At 46.5% G+C, this 12,500-nt stretch overlaps 1 protein-coding gene across 1 annotated transcript in view; it reads left to right on the top strand.

Moving 5' to 3' along the window:
* LOC139412813 (caveolae associated protein 2b) overlaps positions 1 to 12,500 on the top strand; it is a 22,659-nt gene that overhangs the window by 8,413 nt on the left and 1,746 nt on the right. The window contains exons 3-5 of the mRNA XM_071159539.1: positions 11,421 to 11,684; positions 11,892 to 12,053; positions 12,132 to 12,500. The exon at positions 12,132 to 12,500 is cut by the window's right edge and continues 1,746 nt beyond it. Of these exons, the coding sequence (XP_071015640.1) occupies positions 11,421 to 11,684; positions 11,892 to 12,053; positions 12,132 to 12,500 (795 nt within the window). The remainder of the gene's footprint in view (positions 1 to 11,420; positions 11,685 to 11,891; positions 12,054 to 12,131) is intronic.

A 12,500-nucleotide genomic window follows, 5' to 3' on the forward strand; every position in this document is an offset into this window, starting at 1 on the left:
GTAAACTCAGTCTGGTAAACTCAGTCTGGTAAACTCAGTCTAGTAAACTCAGTCTGGTAAACTCAGCCTGGTAAACTCAGTCTAGTAAACTCAGTCTAGTAAACTCAGTCTGGTAAACTCAGTCTGGTAAACTCAGTCTGGTAAACTCAGTCTAGTAAACTCAGTCTGGTAAACTCAGTCTGGTAAACTCAGTCTGGTAAACTCAGTCTGGTAAACTCAGTCTAGTAAACTCAGTCTGGTAAACTCAGTCTAGTAAACTCAGTCTGGTAAACTCAGTCTAGTAAACTCAGTCTAGTAAACTCAGTCTAGTAAACTCAGTCTAGTAAACTCAGTCTAGTAAACTCAGTCTAGTAAACTCAGTCTAGTAAACTCAGTCTGGTAAACTCAGTCTGGTAAACTCAGTCTAGTAAACTCAGTCTGGTAAACTCAGTTTGGTAAACTCAGTCTGGTAAACTCAGTCTGGTAAACTCAGCCTGGTAAACTCAGTCTGGTAAACTCAGCCTGGTAAACTCAGTCTAGTAAACTCAGTCTAGTAAACTCAGTCTAGTAAACTCAGTCTAGTAAACTCAGTCTGGTAAACTCAGTCTGGTAAACTCAGTCTGGTAAACTCAGCCTGGTAAACTCAGTCTGGTAAACTCAGTCTGGTAAACTCAGTCTGGTAAATTCAAGTTATTATAGTTAGTGCTCTCTTTCTCTCTGTCTCTCCTCCTTTTCTCTCTACCTACACCACTCTCTTTCCCCCTCTCTTCCCCATCTGTCTCTCCCTCTCTCTCTCTTCCCCATCTCCCTCTCTCTCTCTTTCTCCCTCTCTCTCCCCCTCTCTCTCCCTCTCTCTCTCTCCCTCTCTCTTTCCCTCTCTCTCCCTCTCTCTCCCCCCTCCCCTCCACTCTCTCTTTCACCCTCTCTCTCCCTCTCTCTTTCCCCCTCTCCCCCTCTCTCTCCCCCCTCCCCTCCTCTCTCTCTTTCCCCCTCTATCTCCCCCTCTCTCCCTCTCTCTTTCCCCCTCTCCCCCTCTCTCTCCCCCTCCCCTCCCCTCTCTCTCTGTCTCCTTTTGCAGTAGTGTTATGAGAGCAGGATACTGTATTTTTATTCCCATGCCCTAATAAGGCTGTCTGATCTCCTCCAGGGAATACTAGTGTCTGTAAGGAGACTAGAAGAAAATAAGAAAGAGAGGGAGAGAGGAGGAGCGTGAGGAGAAAGAAAGATTGGAGAAAAAGAGAGGCGGGGGAAAGGTGTCTGAGAGTTTTGGTTCTCCATGGTCTCTGTAGTTCAATCCTCATGGGTGTCATTCTGATAACACAACATAACACAACAAAACACATAGAGACTTTCCATTACAGTCACGTGATAGATGGACAATGTAAAGGAAACTGGGCCTGCTTTCGCTGTAGGCTATGTCTATCTCATTTCACTAACAGGAGTGAAGGAGTTTGGTTCAGGTTTGTAGACACTAACAGAAGTGAGGTGTGAGGGAGTTTGGTTCAGGTTTCTAGACACTAACAGAAGTGAGGAGTGAGGGAGTTTGGTTCAGGTTTGTAGACACTAACAGAAGTGAGGAGTGAGGGAGTTTGTGCCACATTCGGTCTTCAACAAGGTCCGGAGAGCCGCACTGAAAATGTGCTATATTTTCTCACTGTCAATTCTTTATTTGTTATTGTCCTCTAAACATCATTTTTGGAATTTTGATGCTCCCTGACTGTCCATCTTTAATTTAGGTGATTATCAGTGGTGATTATCAGTGGTGATTATCAGTGAGCTGGACACAGTCAATGAACTGCATGAATGTAGGTCCATTATCATTTCTACAGACCACTGGATGGGCCAGTCTAAGGGGCACCCAGCCCCATTCCTCTGGGTGTGGGCAAATACCAGAGGGGTGTGTGAAATAGTGGACAGTGTCTGTTCTAAAATCCATGAGGGAAATACTGTAACCTCATTAGTACATTTTACAAAACAAGTGTGTGTGTGTGTGTGTGTGTGTGTGTGTGTGTGTGTGTGTGTGTGTGTGTGTGTGTGTGTGTGTGTGTGTGTGTGTGTGTGTGTGTGTGTGTGTGTGTGTGTGAACAATGTGTTGAGGGGTCATTCCTAGGAGAGAGATGTGATTGGTTGAAACTGTGTGTGTGGTTACTAACCATGCAGAACGAGGAATGTGGTTTGCCCCATCAGTAGAGTTTCACAACTTCATCCCTCTCTCTCTCTCTCTCTCTCTCTCTCTCGCCCTCTCTCTCTCTCTCTCTCTCTCTCTCTCTCTCTCTCTCTCTCTCTCTCCCCTTCTCTCTCTCTCTCGCTCTCTCTCTCGCTCTCTCTCTCTCTCTCTCCCTCTCTTTCTGCCCCCCCCCCTCTCTCTCTCTCTCTGTAATAGAGTACATTATTATCACTATCTGCACATACAAAGCAGAGCTATGGACACACCCACACACAGTGAGATACAAAAGCTGTCATTGTGTTGGTCTCGTGACCTGGCTGATAGAGAGCTTGGCAGGACTCTCTCGCCCCCTCTCCCTTTCTCTGTCTGTCTTGATCTCTTTCTAAGTGTTAGTGGTAGTTCAAAGGCTAGTAGGATTGTTGACCACTATTCTCTCTCTACACTCGGAGATAAAAAGATAAGAACTTAATAAAAATGTTCTTCAGCTCTCCCCATAGGAGAACACTTTGAATAACCCTTTTGAGTTCCACGTAGAACCCTTTACACAGAGAGTTCTACATAGAACCCAAAATAGTTCTACCTGGAACCAAAAATAGTTATCCTATTGGGGACAGCCAAGGAACCCTTTTGGAACCTTTTCTTTAAAGAATGTACTTTCCATCTCTACTCCTCCTTCGCTCACATCTTCCTGGTACACACACACACACACACACCAACCAATACTCAATCAATGTGTTGAGCATATAACAGCTGTTTTCTATCATCTGTGCTGAGGACCAGACACTGGAATGTGTGACAGATTAACGTGTGTAGGTGTGTGTGTCTCTGTGCTCAAAAAGTAACGTCTCTCCAGTCCATAGGCCCAGTCGTATTAATGTGATGGATCCATTACATTGGTAATAACACAAGGCAATAATATGCTGATACATATGACAACACACACACACACTCACCCTGCTTTAACACAAACACTGTTAGGTAGGCGGACATCTGGGCTCTCTCACTCCTCTTAACTAGGGGAGGAGGTACTGTACCTTGACTCTGACTGGTACAGTGAGGTAGCAGTAGCAGGCCTGTCATGCATGTGTTCACTGGAGGAACCACACCTTATAGGCAGCACAGGGAAACCTAGAGTAAAGCAAAACTCTCTCTCTCTCTCTCTCCTACTCTCGAAATGTCTCTTGATGTAATTATCATCTTGGTGGCAGCTGCATTGGCAAAATGAATGTCTGTGTTTCATTGGTATAACGTGTTTGGACTTGTGTAGGTGTTGACACATGTAACACAAGAATAACAGGTTTCCAACTGAAGTTAGCTAAATTACAGTGACAGAACTCTGATAATGCTAAGCTACTGTATGCTATTACTTAATATCATTCGCTTCTGTCAGACTGTTGAGTGATTGATCGGTTGTAGATATTGTTGATGGTGTGTGTATCTGGGAACTTGGGACTTGGAAATATTCGACATCTGAATCAGTGCATTCAAGAATACTGGGACTTCAAGGAAAAAGGGTCATCCAACTTGGAATTCCAAGACTGAATCTCTGGGATCATCCGAGAGCTCCAACTTCTCTGACCTGAAGATCACTGACCGGTGTCTCCAGTGTCCTAGACTCTTACAGTAGCTATGGGAGCCAGCTAAAACACACAAGTTACAGCTAAAGGTAAGGCTAAGAGTAGCAGCTAAAGGCAGCTAAATGAAATGTAGCTAAGGAAAGCTAAATAAACTAAGGGTAGCAAAATTAAGCTAAGGGTTGCTAAATTAAGCTAAGGGTAGCTAAATGAAGATGAGGGTAGCTAAGTGAAGCTAAGGGTAGCAACTAAATGAAGCTAAGGGTAGCAGCTAACTGCATCTGAGGGAAGCTAAATAAGCTAGAGGTAGCTAAATTAATCTAAAGGTAAGAGCTAAATGTAGCTGAATGAAGATAAATAAGCTAAGGGTAGCTAAATAAGCTAAGGGTAGCTAAATAAGCTAAGGGTAGCTAAATAAGCTAAGGATAGCTAAATAAGCTAAGGGTAGCTAAATAAGCTAAGGGTAGCTAAAGAAAGCCAAAGGTACCATAGCTAATGCTAGCCTAAAGGTGAATGCATTCCTCTGAGCCGAGTGGGACCTTTTTTGTTCATCAGGAAATTCCTTGGTGAGGGGGGAAGCAAGTTTGCGTGTGTGTGTGTGTGTGTGTGTGTGTGTGTGTGTGTGTGTGTGTGTGTGTGTGTGTGTGTGTGTGTGTGTGAGTGTGTGTGTGTGTGTGTGTGTGTGTGTGTGTGTGTGTGTGTGTATGCGTGTGTGTGTGTGCGAGGACAAACTTACACCCACAGATATTATGGAACATTCTGAGTTGTAAACTTTCTACACACTGTATAGGCCTGGTATAAGAGAAGTGGGAGATATATACAGTACTGGAAACCTTTTCAGAGGAGAGTGAAGAGTCAATTCCATGACCATTACTCACTTCACAAGCTAGACTTGTCCAGTCTGCGGAGTGTGTCAGAACTGTACTATTTTATTAGAGTATTAAATACACAGCCCTCAAACTTTATCTTGCAAAAACAGACGTTGCATTTCCTCCACAACTCCCTACTGCATTTTGCATGTGTGTGTGCGTGCGTGCGTGCGTGCGTGTGTGTGTGTGTGTATGCATGTGCGTGCGTGCGTCCAGAGTAATTGTTGTTAAGGTCAAATGTGTAGAGAATAATACTTTGTTATCTGAGGTTGGGTTGTGGTGCCTGAGGAAGACAGATGTTCTCCAGGGTGTGTGTGTGTACGTACGTGTGCATGTGTCTCTCCTCTTCTCTCTCCCTTCTCACTTCTCCCTCCCTCTCTCCTCTTCTCTCTCCTCCTCTCTCCTTTCCCTCCCTCTCCTCTTCTCTCTTCTCCTCTTTCCTTTCCCTCCCTCTCTCCTCTTCTCTCTCCTTCTCTCTCCTTTCCCTCCCTCTCTCCTCTTCTCTCTCCTCCTCTCTCCTTTCCCTCCCTCTCTCTCTTCTCTCTCCTCCCTTCCCTCTCTCCTTTCTCTCTCCTTTCCTTCTCTCTCTCCTTTCTCTCTCCTTCCTTCCCTCGCTCCCTTCCCTCCCTCCCTCCTCTTCTCTCTCCTCCTCTCAGGGTTTGGCCCATGTCCAGCATTTGGTGGAAACTCTGAGTGCTGCCTCGCCTTGGCTTCTTTCCCCTGTGTGCGTGCGTGTGAGCGTCTGTGTGTGTGTTGCCTTGGCTTCCTTCCCCTGTGTGCGTGTGTGTGTGTTGCCTTGGCTTCCTTCCCCTGTGTGCGTGTGTGTGTGCGTCTGTGTGTGTGTTGCCTTGCCTTCCCTCCCCTGTGTGTGTCTGTGTGTGTGTTGCCTTGGCTTCCTTCCCCTCTTCTTCGACATTCCTTTGCCTTTATGATTGCTCCCAGCAACCGTGTGTGTCCTGCTTTAATGTAGAGCTATGATATCTTTGTGATAAAGTTTCCAGCAGAACATCCCCCCCCCCACAGCCACAGTACCCGTATCATCACGGCTGGACTGTGTTTCCAGCAGAACATTCCCCCCCAGCCACAGTACCCGTATCATCACGGCTGGACTGTGTTTCCAGCCTGGGCCCAACAACACTGTGTGTGCATCCTTCCTGTGTGTGTGTGTGTGTGTGTGTGTATGTGTGTGTGTGTGTGTGTGTGTGTGTGTGTGTGTGTGTGTGTGTGTGTGTGTTGCGTCGGCCATTTTGTGAAATGTCATTAGGAATGTAACAATGATTAGTGACTGTATGTAGATGGTATGTGTTCATGGTTTGGAAATAACGTTTACACAAATCCAATGATTCCATAACTCAATAGGCCTATGTAGTTCCCCACCACCACACGTCACCACAGAAGGTTTTCAACGTTAATAGGCCTATGTAGTTCCCCACCACCACACGTCACCACAGAAGGTTTTCAACGTTAATAGGCCTATGTAGTTCCCCACCACCACACGTCATCACAGAAGGTTTTCAATGTTAATAGGCCTATGTAGTTCCCCACCAACACACGTCACCACAGAAGGTTTTCAACGTTAATAGGCCTATGTAGTTCCCCACCACCACACGTCACCACAGAAGGTTTTCAATGTTAATAGGCCTATGTAGTTCCCCACCACCACACGTCACCACAGAAGGTTTTCAACGTTAATAGGCCTATGTAGTTCCCCACCACCACACGTCACCACAGAAGGTTTTCAATGTTAATAGGCCTATGTAGTTCCCCACCACCACACGTCATCACAGAAGGTTTTCAACGTTAATAGGCCTATGTAGTTCCCCACCACCACACGTCATCACAGAAGGTTTTCAACGTTAATAGGCCTATGTAGTTCCCCACCACCACACGTCACCACAGAAGGTTTTCAACGTTAATAGGCCTATGTAGTTCCCCACCAACACACGTCACCACAGAAGGTTTTCAACGTTAATAGGCCTATGTAGTTCCCCACCACCACACGTCACCACAGAAGGTTTTCAACGTTAATAGGCCTATGTAGTTCCCCACCAACACACGTCACCACAGAAGGTTTTCAACGTTAATAGGCCTCATGTATGTTCCCCACCAACACACGTCACCACAGAAGGTTTTCAACGTTAATAGGCCTATGTAGTTCCCCACCACCACACGTCACCACAGAAGGTTTTCAACGTTAATAGGCCTATGTAGTTCCCCACCAACACACGTCACCACAGAAGGTTTTCAACGTTAATAGGCCTATGTAGTTCCCCACCAACACACGTCACCACAGAAGATTTTCAACGTTAATAGGCCTATGTAGTTCCCCACCAACACACGTCACCACAGAAGGTTTTCAACGTTAATAGGCCTATGTAGTTCCCCACCAACACACGTCACCACAGAAGGTTTTCAACGTTAATAGGCCTATGTAGTTCCCCACCAACACACGTCACCACAGAAGGTTTTCAACGTTAATAGGCCTATGTAGTTCCCCACCAACACACGTCACCACAGAAGGTTTTCAACGTTAATAGGCCTATGTAGTTCCCCACCACCACACGTTACCACAGGAGGTTTTCAACGTTAATAGGCCTATGTAGTTCCCCACCACCACACGTCACCACAGAAGGTTTTAAACGTTAATAGGCCTATGTAGTTCCCCACCACCACACGTCACCACAGAAGGTTTTCAACGTTAATAGGCCTATGTAGTTCCCCACCACCACACGTCACCACAGAAGGTTTTCAACGTTAATAGGCCTATGTAGTTCCCCACCACCACACGTCACCACAGAAGGTTTTCAACGTTAATAGGCCTATGTAGTTCCCCACCAACACACGTCACCACAGAAGGTTTTCAACGTTAATAGGCCTATGTAGTTCCCCACCAACACACGTCACCACAGAAGGTTTTCAACGTTAATAGGCCTATGTAGTTCCCCACCAACACACGTCACCACAGAAGGTTTTCAACGTTAATAGGCCTATGTAGTTCCCCACCAACACACGTCACCACAGAAGGTTTTCAACGTTAATAGGCCTATGTAGTTCCCCACCACCACACGTCACCACAGAAGGTTTTCAACGTTAATAGGCCTATGTAGTTCCCCACCACCACACGTCACCACAGAAGGTTTTCAACGTTAATAGGCCTATGTAGTTCCCCACCACCACACGTCACCACAGAAGGTTTTCAACGTTAATAGGCCGATGTAGTTCCCCACCACCACACGTCACCACAGAAGGTTTTCAACGTTAATAGGCCTATGTAGTTCCCCACCACCACACGTCACCACAGAAGGTTTTCAACGTTAATAGGCCTATGTAGTTCCCCACCACCACACGTCACCACAGAAGGTTTTCAATGTTAATAGGCCTATGTAGTTCCCCACCACCACACGTCACCACAGAAGGTTTTCAACGTTAATAGGCCTATGTAGTTCCCCACCACCACACGTCACCACAGAAGGTTTTCAACGTTAATAGGCCTATGTAGTTCCCCACCACCACACGTCACCACAGAAGGTTTTCAACGTTAATAGGCCTATGTAGTTCCCCACCACCACACGTCACCACAGAAGGTTTTCAACGTTAATAGGCCTATGTAGTTCCCCACCACCACACGTCACCACAGAAGGTTTTCAACGTTAATAGGCCTATGTAGTTCCCCACCACCACACGTCACCACAGAAGGTTTTCAACGTTAATAGGCCTATGTAGTTCCCCACCACCACACGTCACCACAGAAGGTTTTCAACGTTAATAGGCCTATGTAGTTCCCCACCACCACACGTCACCACAGAAGGTTTTCAACGTTAATAGGCCTATGTAGTTCCCCACCACCACACGTCACCACAGAAGGTTTTCAACGTTAATAGGCCTATGTAGTTCCCCACCACCACACGTCACCACAGAAGGTTTTCAACGTTAATAGGCCTATGTAGTTCCCCACCAACACACGTCACCACAGAAGGTTTTCAACGTTAATAGGCCTATGTAGTTCCCCACCACCACACGTCACCACAGAAGGTTTTCAACGTTAATAGGCCTATGTAGTTCCCCACCAACACACGTCACCACAGAAGGTTTTCAACGTTAATAGGCCTATGTAGTTCCCCACCAACACACGTCACCACAGAAGGTTTTCAACGTTAATAGGCCTATGTAGTTCCCCACCAACACACGTCACCACAGAAGGTTTTCAACGTTAATAGGCCTATGTAGTTCCCCACCAACACACGTCACCACAGAAGGTTTTCAACGTTAATAGGCCTATGTAGTTCCCCACCAACACACGTCACCACAGAAGGTTTTCAACGTTAATAGGCCTATGTAGTTCCCCACCAACACACGTCACCACAGAAGGTTTTCAACGTTAATAGGCCTATGTAGTTCCCCACCACCACACGTCACCACAGAAGGTTTTCAACGTTAATAGGCCTATGTAGTTCCCCACCACCACACGTCACCACAGAAGGTTTTCAACGTTAATAGGCCTATGTAGTTCCCCACCACCACACGTCACCACAGAAGGTTTTCAACGTTAATAGGCCTATGTAGTTCCCCACCACCACACGTCACCACAGAAGGTTTTCAACGTTAATAGGCCTATGTAGTTCCCCACCAACACACGTCACCACAGAAGGTTTTCATCGTTAATAGGCCTATGTAGTTCCCCACCAACACACGTCACCACAGAAGGTTTTCAACGTTAATAGGCCTATGTAGTTCCCCACCAACACACGTCACCACAGAAGGTTTTCAACGTTAATAGGCCTATGTAGTTCCCCACCACCACACGTCACCACAGAAGGTTTTCAACGTTAATAGGCCTATGTAGTTCCCCACCACCACACGTCACCACAGAAGGTTTTCAACGTTAATAGGCCGATGTAGTTCCCCACCACCACACGTCACCACAGAAGGTTTTCAACGTTAATAGGCCTATGTAGTTCCCCACCACCACACGTCACCACAGAAGGTTTTCAACGTTAATAGGCCTATGTAGTTCCCCACCACCACACGTCACCACAGAAGGTTTTCAACGTTAATAGGCCTATGTAGTTCCCCACCACCACACGTCACCACAGAAGGTTTTCAACGTTAATAGGCCTATGTAGTTCCCCACCAACACACGTCACCACAGAAGGTTTTCAACGTTAATAGGCCTATGTAGTTCCCCACCAACACACGTCACCACAGAAGGTTTTCAACGTTAATAGGCCTATGTAGTTCCCCACCAACACACGTCACCACAGAAGGTTTTCAACGTTAATAGGCCTATGTAGTTCCCCACCACCACACGTCACCACAGAAGGTTTTCAACGTTAATAGGCCTATGTAGTTCCCCACCACCACACGTCACCACAGAAGGTTTTCAACGTTAATAGGCCTATGTAGTTCCCCACCACCACACGTCACCACAGAAGGTTTTCAACGTTAATAGGCCGATGTAGTTCCCCACCACCACACGTCACCACAGAAGGTTTTCAACGTTAATAGGCCTATGTAGTTCCCCACCACCACACGTCACCACAGAAGGTTTTCAACGTTAATAGGCCTATGTAGTTCCCCACCACCACACGTCACCACAGAAGGTTTTCAACGTTTTCATACATCAGAAGCAGTCCAGAGTAAAGAGTCTTCAGAATGCCAGCTACTGTATATATCTTTAACCGAAAGATCGCTGGTTCGAATCCCTGAGCTGACTCAGTGAAAAATCTGTAGATGTGCCATTCAGCAAGGCACTTAACCCTACTTGCTCCTGTAAGTCGCTCTAGCTAGAATGACAACAATTTTAAAATGAAAAATCTCCTGGCCTCAATCCCAAAAGAATGGGAAAAAAACTTAACAAGCGGAACTTTCCCTTTAAGATACCACCTAACCACTTACTCAGTCTTACAGGCTTGATAATATTGGCGTTGGGTGGAAACTAATAAGTAGTGTAAAAAAAATCACAAGGTTCTGTTATGGCTCAAAATGGCCAGAAACAACGAACGTTCTTCTGAAACTCGTCAGTCTATTCTTGTTCTGAGAAATGAAGGCTATTCAATGCGAGAAATTGCCAAGAAACTGAAGATCTCTTTCAACACTGTGTACTACTCCCTTCACAGAACAGCGCAAACTGGCCCTAACCAGAATAGAAAGAGATGTGCGAGACCCCGGTGCACAACTGAGCAAGAGGACAAGTACATTAGAGTGTCTAGTTTGAGAAACAGACGCAACACAAGTGCTCAACTGGCAGCTTCATTAAATAATACCCGCAAAACACTAGTCTCAACGTCAACAGGATCCGGGATGCTGGCCTTCTAGGCAGAGTTGCAACGAAAAAGACATATCTCAGTCTGGCCAATAAAAATAAAATATTAAGATGGGCAAAAGAACACAGACACTGGACAGAGGAACTCTGATTAGAAGGCCAGCATCCCAGAGTCGCCTCTTCACTGTTGACCATTGAGACTGGTGTTTTGCAGGTACTATTTAACGAAGCTGCCACTCATCACAAGTTCTATTCTGGTGTTACCATGACAACTCACCGTTAGTTTGGAGTGTTAGCGATGCAAGGACATTTCTAAGTGACCCCGAACCTTTGAATGGTATTATAAATGTGACACACTCCTAAACTATTAGCTATTAATAAAGATAATTAAAGATAGCAACACACCACATCTGTTTTGAATGATGAACGTACTGTTCATGAGTTCCTTTCTCTAACTTCTTATCATACACTTTCCTTTTTACACCTTCTCATTCTCTTTCTCTCCTTCCCTACTCGTCTACCTTCCTCCCTCTTCTCCTTCTCCCTCCCTCTTCCCTCTCTCTCTGTAGGAGGAGAATGAAATCCCAACCAGTGTGTTTGTCAAGGATACTGTTCCTTTCCCCCGTGAAGCTGAGGAGGGGGAGGAGCCCACCGCCGTCATCGACGCCAACCGCTCCACGGAGGAGGGGCTTCACACCATTGACCTATCCTCGGACGAGGACGTAGGGCTGGAGGCGGACCTGGACGAGGTGGGAGATGACGTATACGAGATGGCCGGAGAGCACACAGACAAATCCCGCACGGATAAGTTTAAACGCTCTAGTCTAAAGAAGGTGAGTGATGTAGAAAACCGGCATTAGGGGTCAAAGTCTATGGGTGAGAGGTTAGGGGTCAAGGTCATGTTCTGTGGCCGTGTGGCGTTTTCAATGCTGACTATTGATGTATTGCAGAGCTTAAGATCAGGGGTCGGAGGTTAGGGGTAAGGGTTAGGAGATTTCCTGCTATGTACTGACTGCATGGTATTGCACAATGTATTGCAGGTGGACAGTCTGAAGAGGGCCTTCTCCAAAGCGAATATAGAGAAGAAGATGAACAAGATTGTGTCACAGGAGAAACGAGAGAAGATGAAGAAGAGCCTGACACCCAACCACCCAAAGAGTTCCTCCTTCAAAGTGTCCCCTCTCACGTTCAGCATCAAGAAGGTCAGTACACACGCACACACACACAAACACTCACACTGTTGTGGATTCATCTGACATGACTACATCCTGCTGTAACAGAATCGTAAGTCTGAGGGCCAACCTGAAGCTGAAGCAGAGGTGGAGGCCTCATCCCAGACCGGGGTCTCGCCTACTGCCGTGGCCTCCATTGAGATCTCCCCGCTGGCCAGCCCTGATGAGGAGGTCCTCTTCACCGAGGTGCACTCCCAACTGGCTCCAGGGCTGGAGGAGTCCAAGGCTGAGGCTTTGGAGATGGAAGAGGTGGCTGTCAGTGAAGTTCCAGAATCTGACGAAATTCCAGAATCCAACGGTTTTTCTGATTCCAAACCGTTCCTAGAATCCGACGTTCCTGAGGCGGATGTGGATCTGTCGGTTATGACGGAGGGAGTGAGGGAGGAGTACACTCTCTCTGCCACGCTCCCGCATGAT

The sequence above is a fragment of the Oncorhynchus clarkii genome, chromosome 7, assembly GCF_045791955.1.
Source record: "Oncorhynchus clarkii lewisi isolate Uvic-CL-2024 chromosome 7, UVic_Ocla_1.0, whole genome shotgun sequence".
Taxonomy (NCBI): Eukaryota; Metazoa; Chordata; class Actinopteri; order Salmoniformes; family Salmonidae; genus Oncorhynchus; species Oncorhynchus clarkii.